The following is a 20,159-nucleotide window of genomic DNA, read 5'->3' as shown; positions in this document are numbered from 1 at the left end:
GGATGGATAATGATAGCATTGGCCTCTCCTGATGGTTTGATGAGCAGCGAGCCGTGCATGTGTGTCCTAGTCGCTCCTGCTGCTGGGACACAGCCGTGGGCTTCCTGGGTCCTTTGCCTTCTCTGACGCTCTTCTCTTCCCCGCACATTCAGTCACATTCTCAGCCAGCTGCTGTTTCCCAGTTGGGAACTTTGGAGTCACCCGGGACTCCCTTTTGTCACTGTTTCTGTTGTCTCTCTGCCTTCCTAGTGACTCGTACTGCCTTAGCTCGGTTACCTCCTGCTCTCTTATTTTGAGCCATGAGGTTCGTTACCTAAAGGATCTTTCTGCTTCAGCAGTTGTTTCCCTGTCATCCTTTTCTTGAGGCGGGGAGGGATCTTTCTGAAACAAACGCAGCAGTGATGTGCTTGTGCCTCACTGCTTAGGCCTGTATTTTTCAGATGTGGCTTCCTAGAGCCCTGAGGTTCTGTGGCAGGAACTGGATCACCTCCATGGGATGAGAGCACACTGGGGAGAGACCGAGGACACACATGAACAAGGACTGATCACTTTCTGTCCATCTCTTGCCCCACACTCCCCGCCTGAACACCAGACACAGCAGCTTTGCTTTCGTGTCTCCTGCTGTCACAAAACACCTCTGGCTTTCGAGGGGCACCTGGGTGGCTCAGTCAAGCATCTGGTTCTTGGTTTCAGCTCAGGTCATGATCTCATGGGCTCTGCACTCAGCGGGGAGTCTGCTGGAGATTGTCTCCCTCTGCCCCTCCCGCTCTCTCTCTCAAAGAAATAAATAAATCTTAAAAAACAAAACAAAAAAACAACAACCACCACAACAAAAACCTCGGCTTTCAGGATAAAGTCCAAGATCTAAGCGAGACATGAGAGACACCTCATAAACTGTCCCCACTGCTGGCCCAGCATTGATGGTGTGCTCCGCCACACATGGAACATTTGGTGAACGCATGTGCCATCCTGTTGCCTACGCCGACAGTGCTCAAGTATCTCTGTCCTCCCTGTGCTCCTTTCTCGGCACAGATGACCTCTACCTTTGCCTCACTGGCTCGGCTCACTCCTGACAGTTCCTTCAGATCCAGCTCAGGTGTCCCCTCCAGCCATGCCTTCCTGTTCCTGTCTCCAGGGGCAGCTGGGCAGCCTCATCTGCATCCCACCGGCCCTCCCTGCTCAGACAGTAGAACCTTCTGTGTACGTTTGTCCTCCCCAACCAGCCACCCCTCCAGGAGGGCAGGACAAAGACCGCGCTGCCCTTGCTTGTCACTGTCTGCCGGGCATTTTGCACATTGCCCCACACATCATAGGTTCTTGGTAAATGTTTGACTTACTGCCTGCCTCAGTGACTTGGGTGGAGATGCAAACCTCGTAACATGGTTTTTGTAACAGGCGCGTCGCTGTCTTGCTGTGCTTTCTCTCTCGCCGCCCTTACCCCGTGGACTCACATCATTCAGCCATGGGACTCCTTCGCTTGAGCCTCTCTGAGCCCCTGGGCACACCATTTCCCTTTCTGAGTTCCATACTCTCCCTGCCCCGTACGTGTCCCCACCAGCAAGCCCCTTGGGAAGATTTCCTGGGACAGGCACCGAGCCTTCCTCTGTGTTCCCTCAGCGCACTCTGGAAACCCACCATGTCCTCCGATTTCGGAATTACAGGCTTTTTCTTTTTCTTACCACCTTAGATTTCAGCTCCTTGGGCTTTTGTCATTTTGTAAGACTAATGTTCCTTTAGCTGCTTCTCCATGTTGAGTCAAGTCCAGGGCTTGCAGTGTGCCCTAATGGGTCCTTCACAGTCCGTCCTAAACCATCTCTGTTTGGGCCTCGTCTCCTGCTGCTGCCTGTGAGCCCCGAACGGCAGCCCTTTCCAAAAGCAGCTGGTGGTTTTCTGAGCGTATCTCATGTAGGACTAACCATGCAGAGTCTATCCTCATGCTCCTTTCTGAAATGCTGGCTGTTCGCAGGGGCTCTGTTTTCTTCAGGTTAGTGTATTCTTTTTATTCCACTTTTTAAAAATGTATATAATATTTCAGGCATATATCAAAGAGATAGAGTAATACAGCAATCCCCTATGTATATACCCAGCATAACAAAAACAACATTTTAGAGAGAGAATGAGAGAAAGATTCAGAGAGAGAGCTAAATCCCTTATTTTTTTCCTCTCTGATCTCATTTCCTTCCCTTTCTCAGTGAAGAATGGCTGTCTTAAATATAGTATTTATCATTTCCATATGGTTTATTATTTCATGTTTTATCTGTAGAGGATCGGTAATATCATTTTTGCATTTTTAATACACTATGTAAGTAATACTACTTTGGCTGCATTCTTCCACTAGAATCCTTGCATGTAAAATACCCTTGTTTTGGAGTTTTATCCTTACTGTGGCACAGAGCCTCGGATAACTTTCCATTGCTCTGTAGGTTTCCTTACAGGACTCGCCCGCAGTATTAACCCATGCTGTTCATCAGCGTTCTGATTTTCAGTTTTTCATTGCTAAACCAATTTGTAGTGAACATACTTGTATAAAAGAAAAATCTAGTCTTTTTCTAAGATTAAAAAACAAGGACTCTGGCAGCGATATCCTGAGTGGATAGTACACTTGAAAGCCAGTTTTGCTCAGAATTACCCCTTTACACGCAAACACCATACATCTCTACCATTCGCTCTAACTGGCAGTAAGCTAAGGGGGCTCGTAGTTTGATTGCAAAGTTTTCACCAGAAGTTACTTTTCCCAGCAATTTACAAGCCACATCTCATATACATTTAGGTCCTTTTGCCTTAAAAAGTTAAATGCGGGGATGCCTGGGTGGCTCAGTGGGTCAAGCCGCTGCCTTCGGCTCAGGCCATGATCTTAGGTTCCTGGAATCAAGTCCTGCATAGGGCTCCTTGCTCAGCCGGGAGCCTGCTTCTCCCTCTGCCTCTGCCTTCCCCTCTGCCTGCTTGTGCTCTCTCTCTGACAAATAATTAAATAAAATCTTAAAAAAAAAAAAAGTTAAATGCGAGCCAGAATTAGAATGTTAAAAAAAAAAAAAAAAAAAAAAAATAAATATATATATATATATATATATATATAGTAGTGAAAGCTCTTTAGATTTAAGACCTGAGGGAAAAGCCTCTTAAGTTGTAGGAGAATAACAGCTTGAAGTCAAGTGTGAATGCTGTTTCTCATTCGTGATAGGAAACTTGAAGTGGCCTCAAATCAGCTGTTCCCACACCAGCTTTCTTAGGAACAGCTGGGAGCAGTAGCTACAGCTCCTTGAGGTGGACCAGTCAACATTTTCGGCCCTCACCAGTCAGATTTTCTGTTATACCCAAATGAAAGAGCTTACGTTAGAACTGAGTCTTACTTCCTTGTTTTGTCTTCTTCTAACAAGGAAAGTGGATTGTTAGTATTCTCTTTGAAAATAAACAAAACTAGCCTTTCTTCTCCTGAGGAAACAATTTCAGATCCTTTTTGCTTTGATTCCTACAACTTGTTTAAGAATTCTCTTCAATTTTGATGGAAGGGACCATGGATTACCTTTGCTATCCTCTGAAGGGACGCTGTGGGGACATAGACAGAACCCCAGGTTGCTGGTATTTTGTAAACTCAACAAAGGCCGCTGTCTGTCTTCACTTGCACCCCTTCTAACTAATACCAAGAAGCGTACTTCTTCCAAGCATTTTTAGTGCTTTCCATTTTTATGTGGGCATCAGTTCATGCCTCTGAGACTTGCCACGCCCTGTGCAAGAACTGACCATCAAAGTTCCTTTGGCCTCAAAAAAGCTCCTGAAATTCCCTTTTTTCCTCAAATGTGCTGCTAACAAATTAAAAGAACCTTAGTAATTTTTTTCTTTATGCATTTCCATGTAAATATGCTTTGTACACAACCCCAACAATTTTTTGCCTTTTATTTTCATCATTTACAAAATAATTTGTATATTTGAAATGTATACGGCTAATGCAGTTCACTGTCCTATTCCGTTGTGCTTTTACTTGGCAATTTTACTTCAAGGAATTTATCCTGTACATAGTCTCACTTCAATATGCTAAAAAATTATATACAAGGGTGTTCATCACAGTGCTGTTTTAAAAAAAAAAAAACTGGAAATGTTGCAATGATTGATTAATAATGGGCTAAAGATAAATAAACTATAGTATATCCATATGCTTATATGTCCATTCCTGGCCCTCAACATTTACTGAATGGATCAAGGACTATATTGTTCAATGAAAAAAGTGTGAAGTATGGAACAGTACACATTGGGTGAAATAAAAAAGATGCATGTGTGTGTATAGCCTTGCCATCTTTAACACTTCTGGGATCACAGACAATAAAGTGCTGGTACATAGTAGCTACCTGTGCATCATGGCAGTGGGTGTGAGCAGAAAGTGTAAGGTTTACTTTTAACCTCGGAAGGTAAAACAAAACTGAACCTCAAGTGGAGAAGACTCTTGAGCAGGTTTCTGGACCTCCCTCTTGGAGTTCTCCCCAGTCGAATAATCTGCCTACAGGTTCCACCTGCCACACAGCGCCGAGCCCTGACCCCTCTGGCTTTTCAGCTCGCGATGCTGCTGCTGTGCACTCCCTGGGTCCCAGTCTGGAACGTTCTTTAGGCAGTTACTCTCTTCTAGGGATCCCAGTCCTGCACTGCAGATGTTGTACACCAGCTGAAAAGTCATTTCATATCTTTTGTCCATTTTTTAAGGTATTAATAGCAGGAAGGTTAATTTGGGGCCAGTTAGTCCATCATGACCAGAAGTGGAAATCTTAAAGATAAAGCTGTGATAGAAAGTGATTGACTCTCTTATCCTAGAGAAATAATTTAATCCAATACGCTTCTTTGAAGGATGAGGAAATTGAGGTACACGTCTAAGGGGCTCGTCATAGCTTGCCCTCAGAGTGACTCAGGAAGCCCAGTGCCCCTTAGTCTGTCTGAATCTCTGTCCACTATTCTTTCCTCGATACTGGAAAATTCTCCTATGTTTGCAGTAGTATTTTAAGCTGTCAAACTTTTTTTTTTATTCTTTTGAATCCCTGTAATTTAAACATTCTCCTCACTTTATTTTTTTGTTATATCGATGGTATCATTGATCCTGCTGTTAACACAGGTATGAAGAAAAAAAAATCATACATGTGTATTTTAGAATATGACATTCCGCAGAACTATAATACCGTATAAAACCCAGAAAAGGAGACACTTATTTCTCTCTTTTTTTGTTTTTTGTTTCTTTCAGTTTGTTTTCCTTGCTGTCTAAAAAACACAACAAAGTTCTGGAACAAGCCACACAGTCCTTGAGAGGGTCACTGAGTGCCAACGATGTTCCTCTACCAGATTACGTAAGTAGTTAACCTTACATTGTCAGTAACAAGCTTTCCTTTCATTGTAAGGCTCATAAGTAACGATCTCTGTTCTCAAGGTCTGACTATGATCTTGGTGCCTCTAATATGCAGATAAAGGAGTGCTGTCTCACATCAATGGGAAAACTTTTAAGTGATTATTAACAAGTGGTTAAAGAAAGTCAACCCTAAGCCAGTGACTGTTAATAATTAGGACCCTTGTTACCTCAGGCAAGAAACCCACTCAAACTAGTTCCATGGAAGCAAAAGGAGTGGTTTCACAGAAAACATGCAGAGGTTTGTCACTGAACTCGAGGGGCGGGGGTACAGGGGCTGGATTTCACAGAGAACCAGAACCTGAACTTGAGAAGCTTTTGGATTCAATAACATCCTGTCTTTTTGAGGCTCTTCGGTTTCTAGGCTCTGGTTCCTTTGCTTCCGCTTTTCTCTTGAGCTATTATTCTCGATTGGCCAGATTTCCCTATGTGTTGACTTGGACCTAAAATAGCCACTCCAGCCTTCCTCTCGCCCTGGGAGTGTCGTATCGTTAGCCACCTGACCAGTCTTGAAGCCCCAGTTCTCCGTTCCAGGGAGAGACACTCTTCAGTGGCTCCGCTCAGCTCAGTGCGCCACACTGGTCCTGTGAGCCACGGTCAGCGGGTACAGCACTCGTGTGTTGCCATGGTTTCATCCACTTGACAGATAAAGAACTTATTCCCACCTCACCTCAGAGAATGACAGCAGAGTGGAATGGGAGCGGCACAGGCATGAGTGGTCTAGAATAACAGGAAGGAGAATATTAGGAGTCCCTTCAGGCAGTGCCACTGTCCGTGACCTTCCTTACATTTTGGAACATGGCTCGGATGAGGATGCTAAAAATTATCTTGTCACAGACCACAGAAGTAGTCCATCGAGTTCTAACAAGGACAACTCTCAGTGGGTTGATACTTAAGTACTTCATGAGAGAATTTTTAAGTTCGGAGTTTGAAGTGGTGATGCATACCAGACAGCCGGCGACTTGTTCTGTTTCCTGTGGTTTGTTTCATTTCTAAATGGCTGTGCTGATACGAGACTGTGGGAACGGCCTCCAGTCCCGATAGCGGTCGCTGATAAACAGAGATGGCTGGGTGCAGCCGCAGCCCAACTCGTGCTGTTTTTCTTCCCTTTTATTTATTTTCGTGTATGCGTGTGATGTGATGACCTGTCATTCCCATGAAGGTATTAAGTGTGTAATTCCAAAGGACTTCTCTTTTACCAAAAAAAAAAAAAAAAAAAAAAAGTATCTTTGATTATTTTCCTGCTAACTGAATATTCTCAACTTTTTAAAAATTAGCATAATATCCGAGCCGGAACTTGTTATAAGAAAAATATTTCTTCCTAATCATTCCTTGAAAACCTCAGTTGGGGCCTCTGAGTGGCTGTGGGGATTGCGTTTATTAAGAACTTGAATTCAGGGATGCCTGGGTGGCTCAGTCCGTTAAGCATCCAACTCTTGATTTCAGGTCAGATCATGATCTCGGTGTTGTGAAATCGAGCCGTGCATCAGGCTCCGTGCTGTGGGTGGAGCCTGCTTAAAATTCTCTCTCCCTCTACCCTTCCCTCTCCAAAAATGAAAAGAAAAAAAAACCCCTTCAATTCCTCTAGGAATGTTTTGTTATTTTTATATAATTATCATTTGCTTACATAGCACTCCTGTGTCATTTCTTCCACAAAAATGTGTTGAATGTATTTAGTGTTGAGGGTGTGCTAGCAGCATTCTCCTGTAATGGGAGACCAGAAAATCACTATGTCTTTGAGAAAATGGATCATATTTAATGGTATCCGCCAGTCATGAAAGTGATTATGCAATGAAAGGACAGGTTAAGCCCCTAACAGACACACCAGTTCTACTATTGAACCTGATAGTTTTTAAGTTGCTGATTTGTTCTTGCATTACATTTTCACTAGGTAAAAATGAATTTTTTAAAGTATCTGGTTCATAGAAATACACAGAAAATTCTACGTAGAATCTGGACAGTCCTTATTTTAACATTTGTGTGTGAGAGACTTTACGAATCACAACAGACTCCAGATGGGCTAATGAACTCGAATTTTGCCGCCTTTCCTCAGAGTTCATTGCAGAGGGTGGGTCGCCCTGATTCGTTAGTGGTGATGGCGGCGGGGTCCTTCCTGCCACTTAGCCATGTGGGGACGAGAGAAGTCAGTGCTGCTGTGTGTTTTCTTTAATCATAACTGAGCGTGTTCCCTTGTCATTCCCACAGTGCAAAACACTGTAAGTGATCTGTGTATTTGAAGCCATGTTCCCACTGTCATTCTCTTTGAAATTGGTCATTAACTGAGAAAACAAAATGTTTCTCCCTTTTTTCCCCTCCCTGGAAATCGTAATTAAACGTCTCTGCCAACAGCCACATAAAACTCTGTGTTCTGGACTCATGCTGTAGACCACATATTTGTAAAAGATGGAAAGGAAAGGGTCGAAATGCTGCAGTGGGTCCCTGACGGCATAAGAGGTCACTTCTATCCAAGCCGTGACTGTCCTTTCCCACCGGGATCAGATGGGTTTGAATAAGTGCTCAAAAATAATCATGTGTTCTTCTCACTGTAATACACAGAGTACTCTCAGTCTGCCTGGAGCTTTCTGAGTTTATTAAGAAAACACTTATCCTCATTGTACTGTGTAATTCACAAGTCCGTTGAGTAACAGAGAAAACAAATAGCAAGTTAAAAAAGCATGAGTGTTCATCCTTCAGTACGGCCTTGTTTGGTGGGACTGCTCAGGGGAGACCTGAAGCCTTCCACCAAGTTCTAGATAATGAGGGGACTGGCTGCTGAAGGGGAAATAAAACAAAAACTGCACTCAAGTCCTCTTTGGGAGAGAGAATGCTGAGCACAGAGAGGGAGAGCTGTTTCTGCAGTCTCTCTCCGGGGGCGGTAAAGACGTCTGGGAAAGCACGGGCAGTCCATCCAGCCACGTGACTGCACTTTGCTGTCTTTAGGGTTTCCTAAAAGTGAATTCAGTGACTAGAGCAGGGGAGAATTGCTAAAGGAGAATCTTTCCACATCTTTTTTTTTTTTTTTTAAGCCACTTGAGTCATGTACGACAGACCTGAATATATAAAGTAAAACAAAAATAATAAATGAGCTGTAATTGTGTTTTAAACCTATACCTGTGGTTTTTAAATTACGAATATTGTTACAGTGTCCTCTAAGCTTTTTTCCCCTAATTTCTGACAATCATCTTGGCAAGTATTTAGGATAAGAGGAATCTAAGTCTTATTCTAGGTAGAACCATAAGGAACCAAATTATAATGTCCTTTTTTTTTTTTTTTTAAAGATTTTACTTATTTATTTGACAGAGAGATATCAAAAGTAGGCAGAGAGGCAGGCAGAGAGAGGGAGGAGGAAGCAGGCTCCCTGCCAAGCAGAGAGCCCGATGCAGGGCTCAATCCCAGGACACTGAGATCATGACCTGAGCTGAAGGCAGAGGTTTTAACCCACTGAGCCACCCAGGTGCCCCTTATATTGTCCTTTGATCATCAACCAACCTGGGAACCTTTCTAAAGGACTGACTCTGCCATCTAATTTTAAACAGTAATTGCAAGGACATAAGCTAAAAAGATGCAACCAAAAAGATGGAGACAGAATCAGAAAAATCAGCTAGAATGTAAATAGCAGCTAAGAGTTTATCATTGAATGCTAAGCAAGTATAACATTACTAACTTCTTTTTTTTTTTTTTAAGATTTTATTTATTTATTTGACAGAGAGAGATCACAAGTAGACAGAGAGGCAGGCAGAGAGCGAGAGGGAAGCAGGCTCCCTGCTGAGCAGAGAGCCCGATGCGGGACTCGATCCCTGGACCCTGGGATCATGACCTGAGCCGAAGGCAGCAGCTTAACCACTGAGCCCAGGCACCCATGTTACTAACTTCTGTATATGTGTCTGTGTGTATGTGTCCACACACACATTCCAGTGGTTCTCTAAGTTCTCATTTTTACTTTCCTTTACCTGTGACTGAACAGTAGAGTTGTCCAGAGGCTTCATGGTGAGTGATCGTTTCATTGGCAGCTCACAGAACATGTTCTTGTGTATTCTCGTGCTTTAAATTGTTCTTAGTTTTAATTCATAATATAAATACCAATACATATTATCGACATAAAAATTGTTTTTTTGAGAGCATCAGAGATTTCCAAGAATATAAAAGGGTCTTGAGACCAAAATACTTCAGAACCAGTGGAATATATGATCTGTTACACACACAGACACACAAGCACACTCACACAGATGTGCACAAACATCCATGCACACACATGCAGAAGGAATAAGTAAATATATGCTGCTTCATATCCTATGCTTGTTTTTTGTCTGTGATATTCTTCTCTCTCGGTAGGATTGAGTGTACTTTGAAGGCATGAGTCTGTTCTGTCTTGGGCTGAAAAAAGTAGGCTAAATATTAACCAATTAATTGATGAGGATGAAGCTCCATGTCCACACCTCCACTACTCTTTCAGGCGTCCGAAACTGCAGAGTTTCAGATCTAAATTATATCTGTAAGACATTAAATTTGAGTGGTTTGGTTGTTTCCCTAGTCAAAAAAGATAGTTTCTCACATGCAGGGGACATGTGTAATTTTTAAGCTGAATTCTATATTTTCTCATTAATTTGTGTATGATCTTTATGTCAGAACTGCTTCTTTTCTGGGGCACCTGGCCGGCTCAGTTGGTGGAGCATGTGACTTGATCTCAAGGTCATGGGTTTGAGCCCCACAGTGAGTATAGCGATGGCTTTAAAAAAATATTTAAATTGCTGCTTTCTTGTTCAAAGGGTAGTTGTAGTATTCTTTCCTTTAGTTCAGTATACATAAAACAGGTTGTTCGACCTCTACTTGATCTAATACTTCGCTATCTTAAATTCTAACTTCCTAAAGAGCAAGCACCATGTGTTTGAAATTTGTTTTGATCAAGTCTTGATGGCTTATCCTCGGCATGGAATCCTAAAATATTGCTAACCTGGAGTATGCCATTTGACCTAACCTTTTGAACCAATAACTCTTAAGGTTTATTTATTTATTTATTTTGGAGAAAGAGGGAGCTCATGCACAGGCTTCAAGCAAATGGTGGGGGAGAGACGGCGGAAGAGAGAGAATCCCATGCAGACACCCCGCTGACTGCAGAGCCCAGCACAGGGCTTGATCCCATAACCCTGAGATCATGACGTGAGCTGAAGTCAAGAGTCAAATGCTTAACTGACTGAGCCACCCTGAACCAATAACTCTTATTCAGAGTCTTTTATCTCATTTATATTTGCTTTTAGACATTTATTTCTTCAGAAATATATTACAAGATATTCTGAACTCATTGCACATAACAAGAAAACTCGAATTCAGGGATTTTCCAGTTTTCCTCCCTTGTATTTTAGGCAGTTATATTTTTAAGACTCCTTGTTAGTGTGTACTCTTTAATCTTAAATTCATTTGACTGAAACAGTTGATGGATAGGTAATCTTGAAAAATATCTTCAGCTGTTTGTTTTACACGTGTGTGCCTTTACTGAGCTAGCGTTAAAACACTTCTTTTACATACACAGTCATAAATGCGCATACGTACTACATAATACTTCTTGTATTTCAGTGTTGGTTCTGGGTGAGACTATCACTTGGAGATGTTCCTGTGGGGTATAGAGGCTGGAATAGACAGCCTCTATCATTTAACATTGAACATTGCTAGAACATGGGAATGGCTATCTGGAATGAGCTGTCATATCCAAGGAGTTAGAAACGATGAAATTTGCCTTTGTTAAAACCGTTCCTTTTAGATGTTGTTACTTTTGAAGGAATCACTTTTGGGCGTTTATTCCAGTGATGGGGGCATTAATCAGGATGTTGCTAAAACTTCTGTTTGAGGATTACTTTAGCATGGTGTGAGAGATAAAAACAAAGAGGGCCTAGCACCTATACACAGGGATTCTCAGTGGCTACATACAGTTCTGTATGACAAATTTTGTAAGAGGTCTGTAACCAGACTTGGGGGTTTTCGGAAAAGGGAGAGAACAGTTTGGGGGAAGTAGGGAAGGAATTGTCCCAGTGTTCATGGCAAGGAATTGCATTTTGAGCCAGGTAGTATTTTGAAAGGAGAGATTGAAGTGGGAAAACAGTCTGGGGTTATGCTTCTTGAATAAGGCATAGAGGTGAAAACAGCATGTCATCGCCCTTGGGTTTCTCGTGTCCAGCACAATGTCTGGCATGTGATAGGTGCTCACACCATACACAAAAATTAACTCAGAATGGACCATAGCCATTAAATGTAAGAGCAGAGACTGTACAATCCTTAGAAGAAAATATGGGAGTAAATCTTTGGTAACAAAATAAAAACAGACAACTCTTAGACTTCATCAAAATTTAAAACTCTTGAGCTTCAAAGGCCACCATCAAGAAAGTGAAAGGACAGCCCACAGAATGGGAGAAAATGTTTACAAATCTTATATCCAATAAAGGACTAGTTAGTATTCATAATATGTAAAGAATTCTTAATAGCTCAGACACAAAGGACAGATAGTCCAATTTTTAAAAAATGGTGACTGTTTTGTAACCTGGTTCTGTAATTTATGTATCTTACATAGCTGTCTGGCCTTGGGCAGATCATTTTGCCTCTCCTGGCCTCAATTGCCCCATCTGTTAAATGGGAGTGACAGTAGAACCTACTACCCAGGGTTGTTGTCAGGATTAAATGAATGAACAAGTCCAGGGAGGAACCTTGGTGCATAGCAAGTGTTGAGTAAGCATTAGCTACTGCAGTTACGCTGTGCAGTTCATGTTTGGGAGAGGGATTCTGGGACAACAGAAGCCAGCTCAGGAGACGAAGATGTGTGCGTGCCCTCTGGTGATGGGGAAGTCTTCCTTCAGGAGAGCTATGTCATCAGTAGAGGGGGAGACAACGGAAGCCACCGTAAACTCATAGTTGAGCAGCAAAACATGAGGAGGCGTCTTTAATCTGTCTGGGGACACCTCAGTTGTTATTTGGCACCAAAGGGTGAATCTCAACCCCAAAGGGAGGCCCTCACTTTTCAGCATGCTCCCTGATCTTAGAAATATACCAGGGCTGAGTGTGTCCCAGAGCCCCTAAGGTGAAGCACACCAGAGTGGCCACCAAGATCAAAGCAGTGGCTTGCACTGGCATTTTTCTAGTCGGTCAGCCATCCTCCTGAATGCCAGATGTCCCACGAGGCCTTGGGTGAGCCAGTGATTGGGTTGCTCACCAGTCCCATCTCTGCCTAATTACACAGCTAAGCACTACTTTCCATCATGCTTTTGTCTGGTGGTTGCGGGAGCATCAGACCAGCTATAGTCAGTGGGATGTAGGCAGAAGTGATGTCATCATCACCACCACCCCACGCCACCACCACCCCGAGCTATCTTCCACATGTCTCTCATCACGTGCTGGCTGGATGCAGGAAATCTGGTGTGAGACTCCAGGGTCCAACAATATGGCAGTGCATGGACCCCTGAATCATCTCCCTGAAAGCCAACTGGGTACCCTGTTGGACTGTGATGCAAGAGAGCAATTAAAAAAGAAAATGGGCAACGGAACAGAATAGGCATTTCTCCAAAGCAGACAATACAAGTAACCTGTAACCACATTGAAAGATGCTCAATGTCATGGTCAAAAAGTGCAAATTTCAGCCACGGTGACGTTTATACCACCAAGATGACTGTCACCAAAAGACAGAAAATCACAAGTGTTGGTGATTTTGTGTTGGTTTATTTTTCCTTTGAGACTTTCAAGATGTTTTAAGTCATCAGGTATTTCCTCTAATCCAGCTCTAGGATCAACCAAATCTTCAAGAAAGATCATGAAATTTGAATCAAGATCTTTGTAGTTACTTTCATAATGTAGAAACTGCTGTGTTTAAAAAAAAAAAAAAAAAAAAAAAGACCAAATCTTCTGAATAAGGTTGGTGAACATCTCTAAAAGAAACAACTGCTTTGGGGCGCTGGGGTGGCTCAGTCAGTTAAGCACCTGCCTTCAGCTCAGGTCATGATCCCAGAGTCCTGGGATCGAGCACCATATCAGGCTCCCAGCTCAGCAGAAAGCCTGCTTCTCCCTTTCCCTCTGCTGCATCCCCTGCTTGTGCTCTCTCTCTGCCAGATAAATAAATAAAATCTTAAAAAAAAAAAGAAACAACTGTTTTGATTTCATATAGGTCTCAAGCCCCACATTGATTAGATCCCAGGAAGTTTCTTCCTTACAACAGTTGATTTTAAAATTCAAATAAATAAAGCTTCTAGCAAGTGAACAACCCCCCTCTGCCACCACCACTTTAATTATAAACTGGACCTGACTTTAACATAATCAGACTGGTTTTCTAGGTTGTATTATAACTTGGCTTTAAGTATACTTCTAAATTTAAAAAAAAAAATCTTTAAGTACACTTCTGAATTACGAGTTTCAGAAATGTTCTTAGGATTCTAAGGACAATATTTAGTCGAAGGATTCCCTTCTTGTTTAGAAAAAATTCTTTGTTTTTAGAAAACACACCTCTGTTGAGGGAAAGATAATTCCCATTTCTTTATTCCTCAAGAGGAAATTTGTCCTATATCTGTTCTTAAGGAGTATGGCAGAATATTCTTTTTAAGGATTTTTTTTAAGAAAAATTATCATCAGAAATACTTAAATAACCCTTATTTTCTTTCCTCTGGCTTATAAAAGGAAATGGGATGTGTTTGCATTGAAATCTGGCAATGATTAATTAACTTTCTAAGCAAAGTTTAAAGAGTACAGAAAACCCATGCATATTAAATTCAGTAGCTCTGTGTGATATATTTGTAAAAACTAGTGATCACAGTGTTTTCCCCTTCCTGTTGTACTGAAAAAATTCTTACCTGCTGCTGTGCAGAGCTTATATGAAAATACCTTTTCCTGACAGTCTCCAAATTTTCTTTTATTTATTTAAGAAATCCTAATTTTAATTTTCCATTTGCTCAAATTTTTATTGATTTCTCTATCTCCCTTTCTGCCTGAGTTGGTAGTTCCGAATAGGAAGAAAAGAAGTCTACTATTTGGAATTTTCTTTGATATATCCTTGATTTACATGGCAAATAGAAAGCAGCTGTCTATTTAAGCATCTAATTCTTGAAACCATAGTCCCCTCAAGCGTCATCTGGAAATAATGTAGCTTGTAAAACAAAGCTAAGAAGAAAAGGCAATGTTTGTTTTATGTGGGATGAATGATTTCTGTTGGGGTCCTTTAATTCGGCTATTATGAGGGTTATTAAAAAGCAGTATTACAAAAGGGGTTTAAATGAAAAGAATTTTTTTGAGCTGGTATCTTATTATTACAGTTGATTATAGTCAAAGCTGCAAATGTTTTATAAATGGCACTTTATTTTTGTTTCTCTAAATAAGACCCTGAAAAACCAGTAATCTTACTCATTGTATGAGTAGAAATTCAGCTCTTTCCATAGTTGATTAAATTTATGAAAACAAATTATATTTGAGAATTCAGCTCTGCCTGTTTTTCTGGAAATTTTGTGGATTTCTGGAAAATTCTTAATCTTCACAAGAACATTTGAGGATCACCTTACAAATGCAAGGACAGACAAGAGAGCATCAGATCTATCTAGACTTCAGCTATTAGAAGATTCCATTAACAACAGAGGGAGTCAAACCTAAATTATTTATTAATTTATTCATGGATTACCTGAGTTTCTGAGATGTGAATTTGGAGATCTCAGTCATGAGAAATGGTACATGTAGGAAAGTAGAAAGGCAGTTTAATTTGTGCTTTGACCATTATTAGAGGCTTTTTCATGATTGGAATTTATTTTCTTCATTTGTTAATACAGCAAAGCAGTTATTTTTGGAAAGTTGACCTATAAGAACTAAATTCAGTCCTTAGATGCATTTGGTGCCAGGGAAATGAAATTACTTAGCCTGTTTGTTCAGTAATCACTGGGGCATGGCTAATTATTTTCACGCATGTGAGGGCCCTGTAATCTTTCACCTGGTATCTTCTATGACCTCAAGTTTGCATTTTGATTGAGGTCACGAGGAGAGTATTGTGTTGCTCTCAAACCTGTCTTTTTTTTTCTGGAATATGCAATGCCAGCTGACCATTCTTGTGATTGAATTAATGGCATCCTTTTTAGGGTCATATTCTAAGGCTAAAAGGTACTGAGCCTTTAATAATTAAGGACCATCTCTCTTATGAAGTTGTTTTACACTGCTCATTAATTCAGATAAGAGTAACTTTTTTGTTTCATTATGAGTAGTGCTTCTGCTCGTTAACCAATTCCAAGTACTGAATTTCCCTTACCCATTGTAAGTGCTCTATCATATCATTACTAACACTCTCCAGGTTAACAGTTGATAGTAACAGCCACAAAAGAGTAATGCATGTATAAACACACTCCATATGGTTTCTAAAATTCCTTATTCTTTAATCCCACATGTTGTTAGCTACTACTATTTTTTTAGGTACTTCCCTCTTCCCTGTGAAGATACCAGTAAAGATAAAAATCTCCTCCTTCGTGAAGCCTATGTTCTAATGAAGAGCAATGTCTAATGACTGTCAGCACGGGTGAATGAATGAATGAAATGTTAGAAGGTCCCATGGGAAAATGAAGCAGGATGAAGGGATGGAGAGTGCTGGCAATGGGAAGTTAGCAGTGTAAATGCATGGACAGTGGGGTGCTTGCCTCATTGAGAAGGTAGCATTTGAGCAAAGACAAGTCGGGTGGCTACTCAGAAGACGTGTTCTAGCAAGATGGAACAGGGAGGCCAGAGGGCTTGAGGAAGGAGCCTCCTGGAGCTTGGCAGCGTGGTGTTCACATCTCAAAAATTCAGGGTATTGAGGCCGGGAAGGAGATGATCTGGATCACACCGATAATTGTCTTGAACCACTGCTGATTGAGGAGAAATCAGAAAAATTTTAGGTACAGCAACAGCCTGGGAATTTGAAGACCTGTGCTCTGTGTTTTTTACCTTTAATTTGCTGTGAGCTTGGGCAACTTATTTCATCATCCTGACCCTTGATTTCTTTGCCTTTGAAGTGTATCTTGAAGTAGGAAAGCCTGGGTGGCTCAGTTGGTTGAGCGCCCAACTCTTGATTTTGGCTTAGATGGGATTGTCAGAGTCCTGAGATCAAGCCCTGTGTTGGGCTCTGTACTCAGCCCAGAGTCTACTTGAGATTGTCTCTGCCCCCGCCCCGTGCTCTTGCGTGCATGCTGTCTCTCACTCTCTAAAATACATAGACAAATCTTTAAAAAATAAAAATAAAATCTAGCTTGAGGTAGATTTTTGAGTGTGATTTCCTTAGCATTAGTGTTCTCTGGTTCCATCATTTCTGTAAGGATACACTGGGCAGATAGAAACGGATTTGTATAGGATTGTGGGAATGCACAATCAGAGGGGACTCCACCCACATCATATTCTGTGTGAACAATGTCCCCTAAAACACAGCCTGGAATATAGTGTGAATAGTGCGCCCTAGGGTTACAGAACAGTAGCGGGCCAGCACAGGAAGAGCTCAGTAAGAAATAGAGAATCATGGTGCCGTTTCTTTCTTTAAGGATTTGAGACAGACATTTGTAGATAGCACTGAGTGATGGACATATTTATACATAAGATAAATCAGCTTATGGTTTATAGAATGCTGCAAATAAAAGGCTTCTCTGAGAAGGCATCGTAAAAATTTTGGGAGGTTTTCATTTGAATCTCACGTAGTGAAAGGGCCTTTAACTTAGAGTCGGTATGGAGAGTGGTTGAGAGTATCAGCTTTGTGAGGAGAATTCTTGGAAGACAGACCCAGCTTTACAGTTTTTTAGTTTCCTGAAATTTCCCTACGGAAACAGCAGATAGAATGCATCAGCACTCACTCACTCACACTAACATCTGCAGCAAGCTAGAGTGCATGGTGGCCACGTCAAACCCGGACTACCGAGAGCTACAAGATCACTGTGTGTATGGGAGGAACTAGAAGGACCCAAAGAGAAATCTGAGAGATCTGAGGACAGGAGGACCCCCAAGTAGCCAGAATGGGCTCTCTGGAAAGACCAGTTTGAGGAAAGCAATGTGAAACCACTAGGGATTTTGCATTCTCTAATTCGTGGTTGAACGTAAGCTGTCTGCTGGAAGAGCTGAAGGAGTTCTAGACTGTGAGCCCCATGAACCTTTAAAACTAAACAGCTCAAGTTTTCCTTGAGGGCCAAGCCCCACACTAAGGTGAAGCTACTAGAAATAAGCCCACAGAGGAGGTCAGGGACACTAAGCAAAGAAAAAGAAAATTCAGATAAATGTAGGGTTAGAGAAGAGAGCCATGAGATCCCAAAAGGGGCATGACTATATTTAGGAACGCTTCATACTATAGCCCTAGAGTCCTGAAACTAGAAAAGTGCTACCTTGACCTACCTCTCCCTCCTAATGTGTTAAGAAAACTAACTTCAGGAGAACCTCAGTGGCTCAATGAGTTGATGTCTGCTCTTGGTTCAGGTCATGCATGATCCTGGGGTGCTGGGATCGAGTCTCACATGGGGCTCCCTGCTCAGCATGGAGTCAGCTTCTTCCTCTGCCCCTCCCCCCAACTGGTGTTCTCTCTCACTCTCTAACTCATATGCTGTCTCTCTCTCAGATAAATAAACTCTTCAGGAAAAAAAAAAAACTAACTTCATTAGAAATGAGCAAAAGAGAATGTCAGTCAAATGCCGTGCAAAGGTAGAAGAAAAAAGAGACTAAGAGAATAAGAATATCTGTACTGATAATGAAAGCATGCGATGTACCCATAAAATAGATGAAAACTATTTAATAACCTTTCCAAATAACTAAAAGAAACTAAGAAAATCATACAAGATAAAACAGGTGCTCAGCTGGCTCAGTCAGCAGAATGGGTGGCTCTTGACCTCAGGGTGGTGAATTCGAGCCCCATGTTGGATATAGAGATTACTTTAAAAAAAAAAAAAAAAAAGATAGGGGCGCCTGGGTGGCTCAGTGGGTTAAGCCTCTGCCTTCAGCTCAGGTCATGATCCTGGGGTCCTGGGATCGAGCCCCACATCGAGCTCTCTGCTCGGTGGGGACCCTGCTTTCCCCTCTCTCTCTGCCCGCCTCTCTGCCTGCTTGTGATCTCTGTTAAATAAATAAATAAAACTTTAAAAAAAGATAAAACAGAAAAACATAACAGAATTATTTAAAAAATTGATATTTTTCTTAAATAAAAGAATCATTTTAGAAATGTCAGCTGTACACAAGTATTTATTAAGTAAATAAATATAATGCCTTAAGAGTAACGGAATATGAAAAGTAAAAAACTTGAAAGCAAAAAGGAATGAAAGGAAAAGGCTTTGAGAGACAGTAACTAAAGAATATAGGCCAAGATCCAACAACTATAAAATAGGAATCCCTTAAAAAGGAGGAAAACTACTAAAAGCTGTACTTCAAGAAAACTTTCCTAAAATTAAGAAGAAGAGAAAAAAGAGTCAAAACTGCATGTGGAAAGCACATTTCTGTGCTTTGGGCCACCGGTACCAACACAGAGATAAGGAGATGGTAGTTCAGGGATAGTCGGCAGAAAGACCCGGCACTTTAAATGGAAGAAAATGAAGCTGTCAACACACTTTCTGACAACAGTGTTTTATGCCAGAAGAAAATGGAATCACATTTTAAAGTTACTCAAAGAAAGCACAGGGGTTTTATATCCCACCAAGCCGACTTCCAAGTATAACAGATATAGACAATCTTACTAAATCTAGGAACTCAAATATTGTTTCCTTCCTAAGGTCCATCTCCCACTACTCTCTCTGAGTGGTGGTCAGCAAAGGGTTTTGATAAAGAGCCAGAGAGTAAATATTTTAGACTTTGTAGGACACATGCTAGTCTCTGTTGCCTATCTTTTTATGGAGTATCTAGCTTTTGTTTTGATTGGTTTATATATAACCCTTTAAAAATGTGAAAACCATTCTTAGCTCAAAAGGTCATATTAAAATAGGCCACAAACAGTCTGGCCCATGGTTCATGGTTTGCCAGCCTCTGTATCGAGAAAGAGCTTAAGACAACCACGCTGATTGGACAGTCACAAAGGCTAGTGGTGAGCATTAGCTACATTTTTTACTAGGGGAACACTAAATGATACACCTGAAGGAGCAAGTATAGTAAGTAAAGGCTGTTTTTCTGACCATAGGGATATGACTCTTAAACTGTGGAGAGGGAAATGGGGAAAGCATGTGAGAGTAGAATAAGCTCACGGATTATAGTTAACTGGGAGTTAAAGGATATTATTTCAGTTCGGATCCTAGAAGAGAAGTAGGCAGTAAAAGAAATTACCTAATTTCAGTATTGCTTATGATAGGGAACCAATAGAAAATGATTTAAAAAAAGAAGGGGAGGTGATGAGAGAAATTTAATACAAAGTTATTCATATAAGATTACCATTAGAATAAAAATACGAACTTCCTAAATACCAGAAAATATACCTAAAAAAACAAAATATGAAAAGAAAGCAACAAAATAGACACATTTCAAAAGTCTACTTATTTAAAAAGACTTAGTTACATATAAATATAATATAAAATTATATGGGAGCACTGAAACCAGCCAGACTGATCTTTAAAACTCAGTCCATGAGAACTGGTTGAATAACTTTTGGTGCACTTAAACAGTAAAGTACTATGCAGCTGTAAAAATGAATGAGAGATATTTCTGTAGAAAGTCTATGTGCCACCACATAATCATCCTCATGATAGGTTGGTGATATCCATTTGTATCTATTTGTACAGTGGGAATGCCTGGCTGGTTCAGTTAGTAGAACATGTGACTCTCAATCTTGGGGCCATGACTTCGAGCCCCACGTTGG

At 41.2% G+C, this 20,159-nt stretch overlaps 1 protein-coding gene across 2 annotated transcripts in view; it reads left to right on the top strand.

Annotated features, from left to right (window-relative positions):
* DYM (dymeclin) overlaps window positions 1-20,159 on the top strand; it is a 334,042-nt gene that overhangs the window by 220,627 nt on the left and 93,256 nt on the right. For both annotated transcript variants that reach the window (XM_045065612.1, XM_004752183.3), the window contains one exon: window positions 5,222-5,324. In XM_045065612.1, coding sequence (XP_044921547.1) covers window positions 5,222-5,324 — 103 coding nt within the window. The remainder of the gene's footprint in view (window positions 1-5,221; window positions 5,325-20,159) is intronic.

The sequence above is a fragment of the Mustela putorius genome, unplaced genomic scaffold (genome assembly GCF_011764305.1).
Source record: "Mustela putorius furo isolate JIRA1106 unplaced genomic scaffold, ASM1176430v1.1 tig00003858_pilon_pilon_pilon, whole genome shotgun sequence".
Taxonomy (NCBI): domain Eukaryota; kingdom Metazoa; phylum Chordata; class Mammalia; order Carnivora; family Mustelidae; genus Mustela; species Mustela putorius.
This window is presented reverse-complemented; position numbering and strand designations above follow the sequence as displayed.